This window comes from Nerophis lumbriciformis, linkage group LG31 (genome assembly GCF_033978685.3).
Source record: "Nerophis lumbriciformis linkage group LG31, RoL_Nlum_v2.1, whole genome shotgun sequence".
Classification (NCBI taxonomy): Eukaryota; Metazoa; Chordata; class Actinopteri; order Syngnathiformes; family Syngnathidae; genus Nerophis; species Nerophis lumbriciformis.
Window position 1 is genome coordinate 13,311,929 of NC_084578.2, and position 15,933 is coordinate 13,327,861.

The window sequence follows — 15,933 nt, forward strand, 5'->3', positions numbered from 1 at the left end:
ACCAAAATTCAATGATTAAATCAATGTCACAACCTGACATTGAATAAACGTCGTCAAAAAGTATGTTGTATCAACATTGTATTGGTGTTGTACAATATTGGTTCGGGAATTGACCAACATTTAATGGTTAAATCAACATCAGAACCCAACATTGATTAAACGTCGTCAAAAAGTATGTTGTTTCAACGTTGTATTTGTGTTGTAGAATATTGGTTGGGAAATGACCAAAATTCAATGATCAAATTAATGTCACAACCTGACATTGAATAAACGTCGTCAAAAAGTATGTTGTTTCAACGTTGTATTTATGTTGTAGAATTTTTGGTTAGAAAACAACCAAAATTCAATGGTTAAATCAATGTCAGAACCCAACATTGTTTAAACGTTGTCAAAAAGTATGTTGTTTCAACGTTGTATTTGTGTTGTAGAATATTGGTTTGGAAATGACCAAAATTCAGTGGTTAAATCAACGTCAGAACCCAACATTGATTAAACGTCGTCAAAAAGTATGTTGTTTCAACGTTGTATTTGTGTTGTAGAATATTGGTTGGGAAATGACCAACATTTCAATGGTCAAATCAATATCACAACCTGACATTGAATAAACGTTGTAAAAAGTATGTTGTTTCAACGTTGTATTTGTGTTGTAGAATATTGGTTGGGAAATGACCAACATTTCAATGGTCAAATCAATATCACAACCTGACATTGAATAAACATTGTAAAAAGTATGTCGTTTCAACGTTGTATTTGTGTTGTAAAATATTTTTTGTTGGGAAATGACCAAAATTCAATGGTTAAATCAACGTCAGAACCCAACATTGATTAAACGTCGTCAAAAAGTATGTTGTTTTAACGTTGTATTTGTGTTGTAGACATTGTTGTTGGGAAATGACCAAAATTTCAATGGTCAAATCAACGTCACAACCTGACATTGAATAAACGTTGCAAAAAGTATGTTGTTTCAACGTTGTATTTGTGTTGTAGAATATTGGTTGGGAAATGACCAAAATTCAGTGGTTAAATCAACGTCAGAACCCAACATTGATTAAACGTCGTCAAAAAGTATGTTGTTTCAACGTTGTATTTGTGTTGTAGAATATTGGTTGGGAAATTACCAACATTTCAATGGTCAAATCAATATCACAACCTGACATTGAATAAACGTTGCAAAAAGTATGTTGTTTCAACGTTGTATTTGTGTTGTAGAATATTGGTTGGGAATTGACCAAAATTCAATGGTTAAATCAACGTCAGAATCCAACATTGATTAAACATTGTCAAAAAGTATGTAGTTTTAATGCTGTATTTGTGTTGTAGAATATTGGTTGGGAAATGACCAACATTTAATGGTTAAATCAACGTCAGAATCCAACATTGATTAAACGTCGTCAAAAAATATGTTGTTTCAACGTTGTATTTGTGTTGTAGAATATTGGTTGGGAAATGACCAAAATTCAATGGTCAAATCAATTTCACAACCTGACATTGAATAAATGTTGCAAAAAGTATGTTGTTTCAACGTTGTATTTGTGTTGTAGAATTTTTGGTTTGAAAAAAGCCAAAATTCAATGGTTAAAATCTAGGTCACAACCTGACATTGAATAAACGTCATCAAAAAGTATGTTGTTTCAATGTTGTATTTGTGTTGTAGAATATTTGTTGGGATATGACCAAAATTCAATGGTCAAATCAATATCACAACCTGACATTGAATAAACGTTGCAAAAAGTATGTTGTTTCAACGTTGTATTTGTGTTGTAGAAATGTTGTTTAAGAATTGACATAAATCTTATGGTTAAATCAATGTCAGAACCCAACATTGATTAAACGTCGTCAAAACGTATGTTGTTTCAACGTTGTATTTGTGTTGTAGACATTTTGGTAGGGAAAAGACCAACATTTCAACGGTCAAATCAATATCACAACCTGACATTGAATAAACGTTGCAAAAAGTATGTTAATTCAACGTTGTATTTGTGTTGTAGAAATTTTGGTTGGGAAATGACTACAATTCAACCCAACGTTAATTAAACGTCATCAAAACGCATGTTGTTTCAACGTTATGTTTTAGTTGCTCAACATCAGGAACTCATTCAACAAGTTTTCATGGTTTTTTTCATTGTCTTGCGCCTGCTGGGCGAGGAGCTAGCGGCTTCACAACAGCTAAGCACACAACAGCACACGCGCTAGACTTACGTAAGGAGTATCCTTAATTGAACAAAATAACAGTCTCAGCAGACATGACATATGTCAATATAAACAAGTATCAAATAATTATAGTTGTATATTACTGAGAGACAGTCTTTAAGGCAGACGCGTGTTAGTTTGTTGTAGTTTTGAGCGCTTCCATAGCGAATCTACTGACAGATATAAGTTAGAACTACATGCTACTTTCTATTAGAAATGACAACGGCGAAGGATGCATGTGCATGTACGAGCCAGTCTGCCCAACAACAAGAGGATAGAGAAAAAGAAGCAGCATATTGATAACAGCGTCGGACTACAACGGCGTATTCGCGCAATGCACTTTGGGTAAATATCTACGGATAACCCGCCAATGGGAAAAATTCCAGACGGCTCGTTCCCCGGAAGTATGTCAGAAAGCAAGATTCCTTTATAAATATCTCCGCCATGCCAAAGTTTGATTTCAAATTTTTTCCGGAACTTGTACAGATCCCAAACACGCACCAGCGGATACCAAAAGGTACGAAAAGTTAGTTTTACAGAAGACAGAAGCTAAGGTCCGAAAGAGGGACGGATGATGCAGTATTATCTGCTCACAGATGCCACCCGATGGTTGTTTGAGCACACTGCAGCTAGTCCTGGATCGGGCCACTCCTTAATGCTTCAGCGGCACGCAGAATTCTCACAGTAGTGAGGCAAAAATACAACCTCACCACCTACCGTCGGGCCCCTTTAATGGATTATAATAGCCACTAGGTGTCGCTAAAAACAATAGGTTAGTATTTTTTATACCTCTCATTGTTTTCTGTTTGACTCATTTCACGATAATAAAAGCACGAATGATTCCTGCTGATATCAAATCGTATGAATATCCATATCGGATGTGAGAATGTATCAGACACCTCTAACTTTTACCACAATCAGCTACTAAAGTGCAAATGGCATATTTACTTTAGCACAACAAGAACTCGGACCAACTTTTGGGTCTTACTGATCGTGTATCACTCAAATATTAATCAACGTCCTATCATATTCCTTTCCATTACATGAATTATTAATCATTCATTCATTCATGAGACCTTGAACTCCTGGTGCGTCTGCTTTCATTTCATTGCAAGGACCAGGATGACTTTAGGTCAGAGCTGGGCAAATATTTTGACTCGGGGGGGCCACATTGAGAGGAAAAAATGTGTCTGGGGGGGGAGCCAATGTGTATGTGTGTATAAATGATATATACACTTTTAGATGTAAAAATCGGCTGTACATTATGTGTGTTTGGCTCCCTTTTTTTCAGGAACACTAATACCTAGAGATGTCCGATAATGGCTTTTTTGCCGATATCCGATATTCCAACATTATCCAACTCTTACTTACCGATTCCGATATCAACCGATATATAGAGTCGTGGAATTAACACATTATTTTGCCTAATTTTGTTGTGATGCCCCGCTGGATGCATTAAACAATGTAACAAGGTTTTCCAAAATAAATCAACTCAAGTTATGGAAAAAAGTGCCAACATGGCACTGCCATATTTATTATTGAAGTCACAAAGTGCATTATTTTTTTGAACATGCCTCAAAACAGCAGCTTGGAATTTGGGACATGCTCTCCCTGAGAGAGCATGAGGAGGTTGAGGTGGGTGGGGTGTATATTGTAGCGTCCCGGAAGAGTTAGTGCTGCAAGGGATTCTGGGTATTTGTTCTGTTGTGTTTATGTTGTGTTACGGTGCGTTGGTTCTTGTTTGGTGTGGGTTCACAATGTGGCGCATATTTGTAACAGTGTCAAAGTTGTTTATACGGCCACCCTCAGTGTGACCTGTATGGCTGTTGACCAAATATGCCTTGCATTCACTTGTGTGTGTGAAAAGCCGTAAATATCATGTGATTGGGCCGGCACGCAAAGGCAGTGCCTTTAAGGTTTATTGGCGCTCTGTACCTCTCCCTACGTTCGTGTACCACTCCGTACAGCGGCGTTTTAAAAAGTCGTCAATTTTAACTTTTTGAAACCGATACCGATAATTTCCGATATTACATTTGAAAGAAGTCCGATATTATTGGACATCTCTACTAATACCAAAAGTCACAACGTTCGATCGACAGAGTTCTAAAAACGTTATGACAGACCACCTAAAAAAAAACGGAATGGAATTTTACAGTTTTTAACTGAATGTAACAACCAATTATATATATGCAAATAAAGAAAAGTGGGATTTACATTATTAACTATGAACAATAAAACACTGAATATTAACAACATACGAACGTCGCTCTTATTTTACTTCTCAGACCAGCTCCTCGATAGTTGTGTATCTTTTACATCCATCCATCCATTTTATACTGCTTGTCCCTTTTGGGGTAGCGGAACGGGGGTGCTGACAATCAGGCAAAACACAACAAAAATGTAACAAACAGCAAAATATATGCTGTGAGATACAGTCTGGTGTGCCGTGGGAGATTATCTAATTTCACCTATTTGGGTTGAAAATTTTGTGTGATGTGAAATGATGTGTTGTTGTTGAGTGTCGGTGCTGTCTAGAGCTCGGCAGAGTCACCATTTAATACTCTTCCATATCAGTAGGTGGCAGCCGGTAGCTAATTGCTTTGTAGATGTCGGAAACAGCGGGAGGCAGAGTGCAGGTAAAAATGTGTCTAATGTTTAAACTAAAAATAAACCAAGGGTGAGTGCCCCTAAGAAAAGGCATTGAAGCTTAGGGAAGGCTATGCAGAACGAAACTAAAACTGAACGGGCTACACAGTAAACAAAAACAGAATGCTGGACGACAGCAAAGACTTACTGTGGAGCAAAGATGGCGTCCACAATGTACATCCAAACATGACATGACAATGTCCCAGCAAAGAAGGATAAAAACAACTGAACTATTCTTGATTGCTAAAACAAAGTAGATGCGGGAAATATCGCTCAAAAAGGAAGACATGAAACTGCTACAGGAAAATACCAAAAAAAGAGAAAAAGCCACCAAAATAGGAGGACTAAAACACTACAAACAGGAAAACAGAAAAAAAACTCAAAACAAGTCTTGGTGTGATGTGACAGGTCGTGACAGTACATCTACTTTGAGACAAGAGCTATATTGATGCATGCTTGGTTATGCTTTAAAGTCATATCCAACAATTGCGACAACGACTTTTTACTGTCAACTGAGTTTCGTTTTTTTAATGATTTCTGCTGGTGGTGTGCCTCCGGAAAAAAAAAATGTGCCTTTGCTCAAAAAAGGTTGAAAAGCACTGATGTAGATTACCGTAATAACTCGTAAAACACCCAAAAGCGCAGATTTTGACCATTGAAATACTTTCTATAGTTCAAGACTTACGGTCATTTAAAAACAGCACCGCACATCATAATGGCGGCAACAGTTTTGATGTTAAAGGTCTAAAAAAATGATGCAGAACGTCCGGCGGGCCGGATTGAAAATCAAAACGGGACACATGTGGCCCGCGGGCCGTATTTTGCCCACCAGGTCTGCTTTAGGAGGTCATATTGAGACGAGACATGGGGAAAAAACTGCAAAGGAAACGCAAAGTAGACTTTGGACCTAAAAAAAAAAAAAAATTGTATTCGTTGCAAAATCAACTCTGACTTTCAAAGAGCAGAATTGCTGTATTTGACCTGTGAATCAAGCAATGCAAGCATGCAATTGATGCGTAAATCAGAATATTAACCATGAAAAACACTTTTTTGGGGTGGGGAAATAATTTGCAACTTGGTCACTTTGTTGTTGCACAATTTCCACCAGTTTTATCAACCAACCGCGGAAGTAACGCGATTGCACACAAAAAACTGTTGCGCGTCAGGGGACTGCTGGAGGACCGTGCGTAAAGTGCATAACTCACCTGGCCATTGCGCCACAGCCGCGGGTACAAGGATCAGGACGCAGCACACAAAGTGCTCCAGGCGTGAGGAACACCTGCAGGAGGCGGCAAAAAAAAAAAAAAAAGAATGAACACGAAGTTTGCGTCTAATGTGCAAATAAAAATTTTTTAAAAAGTGGAAATTGCGCAGAATACCTCATGGTCATCTCTCTTGCGCTGCACCGGAGCGGCGAAGAAGCAACATGGAACCTTTCTGTGCGCCAAACGTCCTGCGGCTCGACCGCTGCGCTGCTCCCCCAGCTGATGCACAGCACGAGTGGGGCCGGGACCACACAAAAGTGACCGGAGCCGGGGGTGGAGGTGGAGGGGAAAGGGGGTGGGGTCGAGTCAAATATCGACACCGTCGATACCAAGTGGTCTCGGTAATGGCCCGATATGTTCTATGTTTCTTGTGTTCACTAAAATATGATTTTTTTTTCTCCATGTTTTTATTGTCAAATTGCACACAAAACAAAAAAAATCACCTGAGTGGAAAAAGTATATTTATTTCGCAGCGTTGACGTTATTTTGCTCCAAAAATGTGAGCTATAAAAATGATGAAGGGAATATTGCATTATGTTGTTGGTATTGTCATGCTCTTTGCTGTGGGGGCCACACATGTCAAACTCTGGCTCCCAATTTGTTAAAGTAGCCCGCCATATTATTTTATGTGGCCCACCCCATTAATAAATTGACCCATCACATTATTTAGCCTGATGTGGCCCATCACATTATTATATGTGGTCTACCATGTTATCTATGTGGCCCCCACACACATTATTTGACGTGGTTTACCACATTATTTGATGTGGGCCGTGACAATATTTTATTTGGCCCTTCAAATTATTAACATGATCCACCACATTATTTAACATAGCCCACCACCATATTTATGGGGCTCATCAAATTATTAATGTGGTCCACCACATTATTTGATGTAGGCCACAACATTATTTTATTTGGCCCTTCAAATTATTAATGTGGTCCACCACTTTATTTAACATAACCCACCACAGTATTTATGGGGCCCGTCAAATTATTAATGTGGTCGACCATTTTATTTGATGTGGGCCGTTACAATATTTTATTTGGTCCTTCAAATTATTAATGTGGTTTTGCATGTTATCTTTGCGCGTCCTTGACCTCCACATTATTGGATGTAGGCTGCCAACGTATTTAAATTAGTAATATGACCCACAACATTATTTATGTGGCCCACAATATTAGTAAAGTAGTTCGCAACATTATTTTAGGTGGCCTCTCAAATTATTATTTGTAGTCTGCCAAGTTATTTATGTGGCACGCCACATTATTAACATAGTCCGCAACATTATTTTATGTGGCCCTTCAAATTATTGATGTGGTCCGCCACATTATTTTATGTGGCCCTTCAAATTATTGATGTGGTCCGCCACATTATTTGATGTGGCCCATCAAATTATTAACGTAGTCCGCAACATTATTTATGTGGCCCTTCAAATTATTGATGTGGTCCGCCACATTATTTGATGTGGCCCATCAAATTATTAACGTAGTCCGCAACATTATTTATGTGGCCCTTCAAATTATTAATGTGGTCCGCCAGTTTATTTTATGTGGCCTCTCAAATTATTATTTGTAGTCTGCCATGTTATTAATGTGGCACGCCACATTATTAACATAGTCTGCAACATTATTTTATGTGGCCCTTCGAATTATTCATGTGGTCCGACACATTATTAATGTGGTCCGCCACTATATTTTATGTGACCCTTCAAATTATTAATGTGTTCCGCCCCGTTATTTGATGTGGCCCATCAAATTATTAACGTAGTCCGCAACATAATTTTATGTGGCCCTTCAAATTATTAATGTGGCCCGCCACTATATTTTATGTGACCCTTCAAATTATTAATGTGTTCCGCCCCGTTATTTGATGTGGCCTATCAAATTATTAACGGAGTCCGCAACATTATTTTAAGTGGCCCTTCAAATTATTAACGTGGTCCTCCACATTATTTTATGTGGCCTCTCAAATTATTATTTGTAGTCTGCCATGTTATTAATGTGGCACGCCACATTATTAACATAGTCCGCAACATTATTTTAAGTGGCCCTTCGAATTATTCATGTGGTCCGACACCTTATCAATGTGGTCCGCCACTATATTTTATGTGGCCCTTCAAATTATTAATGTGGTCCCCCGCATTATTTGATATGGCCCATCACATTTTTAACGTAGTCCGCAACATAATTTTATGTGGCCCTTCAAATTATTAATGTGGTCCGCCACATTATTTTATGTGGCTTCAAATGATTATTTGTAGTCTGCCATGTTATTAATGTGGCACGCCACATTATTAACATAGTCCGCAACATTATTTTATGTGGCCCTTCGAATGGTCCGACACATCATTAACGTGGTCCGCCACTATATTTTATGTGACCCTTCAAATTATTAATGTGGTCCGCCACATTATTTGATGTGGCCCTTCAAATTATTAATGTGGTCCGCCACATTATTTTATGCGGCCCATCAAATGATTATATGTAGTCTACCATGTTATTATGTGCCCCCCCTCCACCCCACACACACTCTCTATTTGACGTGGGCCATCAAATTATTAATGTAGGCCGCCACAGTATTTATGTGGCCCGTCAAATTATTAAAGCCACATTTAAAGTGGTCCGCCACATCTGCCACAATATTTTACATGAGTCCGCCTGCAAAATGCTGCAAATAATACAGCACTTTGTGGATAAAAGTGCAGTAATACCTACATTTTTTATATTGCTTGGCAAAAATTGTATTTCCATATTTGAATTTTCATTATCGTAAAATCTTCCAGAAGACATGAGACAGGCTCCAACCTCGGTAATGTTCAAATCCAGACTAAAAAACACTTTTATTCAACTGTGTAGATGACAACTCAAAGTGTTTTATCTACACTTTTTAATTTGAATGGATTGATGATTATTTTTATGTTCTTTTTTTTAATTCATGACTTTTTTTGTAATGTAATGCGTCGAAAAAAGGACTTTCAATTGCACTTTATAAATAAGCCTGCCTTGCCTTTGCCCTCGGAAAAGAAGGTCTCATACTGCCTGACTTGGCACGCAACAACCTAGTCCATGTATCGACTGCAAAAGAAGCCCCCGTGGGGCCAAAGAAAATTGCGAGTTGCAGCACTTTGATAAAAAAGGCGGGAAACACTATGGAATTAAAAAATGAAGTCAAGTACAAAAATGACAACCATGTCAACAAAGTAAAAACTTGAAAATGTACAAGTTAAAAAGTACCCGCGTGTCAGTATCCGTATCGGCCTGTATTTACTCGGCATCAAGATGTGTGACTGCAGTTCTTTTAACTAATGCTCATCTGATAAATATGAGGAGCCGATTCAGAAAAAGTTATGTCTTCTCCAAAAAAAGTATCGGTATTCTCCTGTATTTACTTGATATTGAAATCAACACCAATATCGATACTATCGATACCAAGGGAAGCAAAATATTATAATTTTGATTAAAAAATTAAAGGCAAAACAACCAAATTATTCATTGTTCGTAGTAAAAAAATGTAAAAAGTAGGGGTATTAGTAGCGGTATTGTCCTGTATTTACTTGATATTGGAATAGATACCAATATTGATGCCAACGATACCAAGGGTAACAACTGATTTTAACTTTGATGAACAAATTAAAGGCAAAATGACAACTTTCAGAATTTAGCTTTGTTAAAATAAGTATCAGTATCAGTATTGGTCCTGTATTTACTTGATTTCGAAATAGATACCGATATTGATACTATCGATACCAAGGGAAGCAAAATATTATAATTTTGATTAAAAAATTAAAGGCAAAACAACCAAATTATTCATTGTTCATAGTAAAAATGTTTTAAAAAGTAGGGGTATTAGTACCGGTATTGTCCTGTATTTACTTGATTTTGGAATAGATACCAATATTGATGCCAATGATACCAAGGGTAACAACTGATTTTAACTTTGAAGAACAAATTAAAGGCAAAATGACAACATTCAGAATTTAGATTGTTAAAATAAGTATCAGTATCAGTATTGGTCTTGTCTTTACTTGATTTCGAAATAGATACCGATATTGATACTATTGATATCAGGAGTGACAAACAGATTATAAGCAATAGAAGCCCCCGTGGGGCCAAAGAAAGTTGCAAGCTGCAACACTTTGATAAAGAAAGCGAGAAGCACTATGGAATTCAAGAATGAACTCGAGTACAAAAACGACCACCATGTCAACAAAGTAAAAACTTGAAAATGTACAAGTTAAAACATACCAGGGTGTCAGTATCTGTATCAGCCTATATTTATTCGGCATCAAATCCTTATTGAAATGTGTGACTGCAGTTCTTTTAACTAATGCTCATCTGATAAATATGAAGAGCCGATTCAGAAAAAGCTAAGTCTTGTCCAAAAAAAAAAAAGAATCCGGATTGTCCTGTATTTACTTGATATTGAAATCAACACCAATATTGATACTATCGATACCAAGGGTAGCAAAATATTATAATTTTGATTTAAAAAATTAAAGGCAAAACAACAAAATTATTAATCGTTCTTAGTAATACAAAAAAAAAGGAATAGTATCAGTACCGGTATTGTCTTGTATTTACTTGATATTGGAATAAATACCAATATTGATGCCAACGATACCAAGGGTAACAACTGATTTTAACTTTGATGAACAAATTAAAGGCAAAATGACAAAATTCAGAATTAAGCTTTGTTAAAATAAGTATCAGTACCAGTATTGTCCTGTTTTGACTTGATTTCGAAATAGATACCGATATTGGTACTATCGATATCATGAGTGGCAAACAGATTATAAGCCATAGAAGCCCCCATGGGGCCAAAGAAAGTTGCGAGTTGCAGCACTTTGATAAAGAAGGTGAGAAACACCATGGAATTCAAGAATGAACTGGAGTACAAAAACGACCACCATGACAACAAAGTAAAAACTTGAAAATGTACAAGTTAAAAAGTACCTGGGTGTCAGTATCCGTATCAGCCTATATATACTCGGCATCAAATCCTTACTGAAATGTGTGACTGCAGTTCTGTTAACTAATGCTCATCTGATAAATATGAAGAGCCGATTCAGAAAAAGTTAAGTCTTCTCCAAAAAAAAGTATCAGGGTTATCCTGTATTTACTTGATATTGAAATCAACACCAATATCGATACTATTGATACCAAGGGTAGCAAAATATTATAATTTTGATTAAAATATTTAAGGCAGAACGACAAAATTATTCATTGTTTTTAGTTTTTTTTTTAAAGTATCGGTATCAGTACCGGTATTGTCCTGTATTTACCTGATATTGGAATAGATACCAATATTGATGCCATCGATACCAAGGAATTCGGAATTGAGCTTTGTTAAAATAAGTATCAGTATTGTCCTGTCTTTACTTGATTTTGAAATAGAAACCGATATTGATACTATCGATACCAGGAGTGGCAAACAGATTATGAGCAAAATAAGCTCCCATGGGGCCAAAGAAAGTTGCGAGTTGCAGCACTTTTAATAAAGAAGGCAAGAAACACTATGGAATTCAAGAATGAACTCGAGTGCAAAAACGACAACTATGTCAACAAAGTAAAAACTTGAAAATGTACAAGTTAAAATGTACCTGGGTGTCAGTATCTGTATCAGCCTTTATATACAATCGGCATCTAATCCTTACTGAAATGTATGACTGCAGTTTTTTTTAACTAATGCTCATCTGATAAATATGAAAAGCAGAGTCAGAAAGAGTAAAGTCTTGTCCAAAAAAAAAAGTATCGGTATTGTCCTGTATTTACTTGATATTGAAATCAACCCCAATATCGATACTATCGATACCAATGGTAGCAAAATATTATAATTTTGATTAAAATATTTAAGGCAAAACGACAAAATTATTAATTGTTTTTAGTTTGTTTTTTTAAATTATCGGTATCAGTACCGGTATTGTCCTGTATTTACCTGATATTGGAATAGATACCAATATTGATGCCATCGATACCAAGGAATTCGGAATTGAGCTTCGTTAAAATAAGTATCAGTATTGTCCTGTCTTTACTTGATTTTGAAATAGATACCGATATTGATACTATCGATACCAGGAGTGGCAAACAGATTATGAGCAAAATAAGTTCCCGTGGGTCCAAAGAAAGTTGCGAGTTGCAGCACTTTTAATAAAGAAGGCAAGAAACACTATGGAATTCAAGATTGAACTCAAGTACAAAAACGACAACTATGTCAACAAAGTAAAAACTTGAAAATGTACAAGTTAAAATGTACCTGAGTGTCAGTATCCGTATCAGCCTATATTTACTCGGCATCAATCCTTATTGAAATGTGTGACTGCAGTTCTTTCAACCAATGCTCATCTGATAAACATGAAGAGCTGATTCAGAAAGAGTTAAGTCTTGTCCAAAAAAAAAGCATCTGTATTGTCCTGTGTTTACTTGATATTGAAATCAACACCAATATCGATACTATCGATACCAATGTTAGCAGAATATTATAATTGATTAAAATATTTAAGGCAAAACGATAACATTATTCATTGTTTTTTTTAAAGTATCGGTATCAGTACCGGTATTGTCCTGTATTTACCTGATATTGGAATAGATACCAATATTGATGCCATCGATACCAAGGAATTCGGAATTGAGCTTTGGTAAAATAAGTATCAGTATTGTCCTGTCTTTACTTGATTTTGAAATAGATACCGATATTGATACTATCGATACCAGGAGTGGCAAACAGATTATGAGCAAAATAACTTCCCGTGGGTCCAAAGAAAGTTGCGAGTTGCAGCACTTTTAATAAAGAAGGCAAGAAACACTATGGAATTCAAGAATGAACTCGAGTACAAAAACGACAACTATGTCAACAAAGTAAAAACTTGAAAATGTGCACGTTAGAAAGTACCTGGGTGTCAGTATCCGTATCGGCCTATATTTACTTGACATTGAATCCTTATTGAAACGTGTGACTGCAGTTCTTTCAACCAGTGCTCATCTGATAAATATGAAGAGCCGATTCAGGAAAAGTGAAGTCTTCTCCATTGTTGCGTGGAGTGCTTGTGAAAGGGTGAAAGAAGCTGTGTCAACAAAAGGGAAAATGTGTCATTCAGCAGGTTGACACTGACATTACCGCCTTGTGCTCACAAGAGAGGACTTGACCCGACTCAAGCTTTGTTTACTTTGCTGCATGTTGCATGGAGCCAAGAACTAGGTGACCTGAGGAGGAGGATCTTGGATACATCTTCATCTCAGTCAAATCTCTTCCCACCCTATGCACTGATTTCTCATTTTGTAATTGTGTGCATGCTCGAAATAAACGGAAACCATAAAAAGTATCAGTATCGGCCTGCATTTATATATAATTGATATTGATTCTATCGATATCAAGGGTATCGACAGATTTTAATTTTGATGAACAACTTAAAGGCGAAACGACAAAATTATGAATTGATTTTAGTTCAAAAAAAGTATCTTTATCGGTATCTGTATCATCTGTATTTACTCAATATCGCAATAGATACCTATATCGATATTATCGACACCAGGGGTAGCGACAGGTTGTATATTTGATGAACAAACTAAAGGCAAAACGACATTATTCTTTGAATTTAGTCAAATGTATCAGTATCGCCCTGTATTTACCACCTGATTTCAAAATACATACGGATATTGATTCTACCGATACCAAGGGTATCGACAGATTATAATTTTGATGAACAATTTAAAGGCAAAATGACCAAATTATTAATTGATTTTAGTAATAAAATTTAAAAAAGTATCGTTATCATCCTGTATTTACTCGATATCGCAATAGATACCTATATCAATATTATCCACACCAAGGGAAGTATTAGTTATAATTTTGATGAACAAACTAAAGGCAAAACAACATTATTCTTTGAAATTAGTCTTATGTATCATTATCACACTGTATTTACCTGATTTCAAAATACATACGGATATTGATTCTATTGATACCAAGGCTATCAACAGACTATATTTTTGATGAACAATTTAAAGGCTAAACGACAAAATTATTAATTGATTTTATTTAGTTTTTTTAAAGTATCGTTATCAGTATCGGTATCATGCTGTATTTACTCAATATCGCAAGAGATACCTATATTGATATTATCGACACCAAGGGTAACGACAGGTTATACATTTGATGAACAAACTAAAGGCGAAATGACAAAATATGGATTGATTTTAGTAAAAAAAAAAAAAAGGATCGTTATCAGTATCGGTGTAATGCTGTATTAACTAGATATCGCAATAAATACATGTATCGATATTATCGACACCAAGTGTAGCGACAGGTTCTACATTTGATGAACAAACTACAGGCAAAACAACATTATTCTTTGAATTTAGCCAAATGTATCAGTATCGCCCTGTATTTACCTGATTTCAGAATACATACGGATATTGATTCTATCGATACCAAAGGTATCGACAGATTATTATTTTGATGAACAATTTTAAGGCGAAACGACAAAATTATGAATTGATTTTATTTACATGAATAAAAAAAAGTATTGTTACCAGTATCGGTATCATCCTGTATTTACTCGATATCACAATAGATACCTATATCAATATTATCGACATCAAGTGTAGCGACAGGTTATACATTTGATGAACAAACTAAAGGCAAGACAACATTATTCTTTAAATTTAGTCAAATGTATCAGTATCGCCCTGTATTTACCTGATTTCAAAATACATACGGATATTGATTCTATCGATACCAAGGGTATCAACAGATTATAATTTTGATGAACAATTTAAAGGCGAAATGAAAAAATTATGGATTGATTTTAGCAACGAAAAAAGTATCGTTATCAGTATCGGTATCAACCTGTATTTACACGATATTGCAATAGATACCCATATTGATATTATCGACACCAAGTGTAGCGACAGGTTATACATTTGATGAACAAACTAAAGGCAAAACAACATTACTCTTTGAATTTAGCCAAATGTATCAGTATCGCCCTGTATTTACCTGATTTCAAAATACATACGGATATTGATTCTATCGATACCAAGGGTATCAACAGATTATAATTTTGATGAACAATTTAAAGGCGAAATACGTGTATCGATATTATCGACACCAAGTGTAGCGACAGGTTATACATTTGATGAACAAACTAAAGGCAAAACGACATTCTTTGAATTTAGTCAAATGTATCAGTATCGCCCTGTATTTGTCAATACGTGGACTGTGAGGGTTTTGTTTTCCCGAGATGCAAGTGAACTTGGACCGGACATGGCGTGAAGGTAATGACATTTTTTATTTTAACACTATAACTAAACAAAAAAAAGAAGCAAACATAAGGCGCGCACAATGGCGGTGAACAAACTTGACTAATGAAACCAAAGACTAGCACAAAGGCAATTAACTATGAACATGAAACAAAAACACTTACTGTGGCATTAATCAACAAAACTTACTTGTGAGGACGTGAACAGGGCAGCATGGACTATGAAACAAGCAGCGTGAACTGAGCATGAAACCGTAAACATAGCATGAAGCAGGGTGATGTCGCCAGAAAGACAGCCTGGCAACTGGAAGCTTAAATAATAGTGACATGATTAGTGACAGCAGGTGCGTGACTCAAAATGTGAAAACGTGAGACAGGTGCGTGACATGAGGATGTGAACCAGGTGAAACTAATGGTTGCTATGGTGACAAAGCAAGGGAGTGAAGACAAGAACTAAAAAGTGTCCAAAAACCAAGCAAAACATAACTAAACTAAACATGATCACACAGACATGACAGAGTCTCCCCCTTATGGACAGATCCCAGATGTCCAAAAACACAAAAAAAAACAAT

At 36.2% G+C, this 15,933-nt stretch overlaps 1 protein-coding gene across 1 annotated transcript in view; it reads right to left on the reverse strand.

Annotated features, from left to right (window-relative positions):
- Positions 1 to 15,607, reverse strand: part of col18a1a (collagen type XVIII alpha 1 chain a) — a 245,130-nt gene extending 229,523 nt beyond the window's left edge. Inside the window, exons 1-3 of the mRNA XM_061926550.2 lie at positions 15,552 to 15,607; positions 6,216 to 6,320; positions 6,042 to 6,115 (exon numbers count right to left, since the gene is read on the reverse strand). Coding sequence (XP_061782534.1) covers positions 6,042 to 6,115; positions 6,216 to 6,320; positions 15,552 to 15,577 — 205 coding nt within the window. The 5' untranslated portion in view covers positions 15,578 to 15,607. The remainder of the gene's footprint in view (positions 1 to 6,041; positions 6,116 to 6,215; positions 6,321 to 15,551) is intronic.
- Between the last annotated feature and the right edge of the window lie 326 nt (positions 15,608 to 15,933).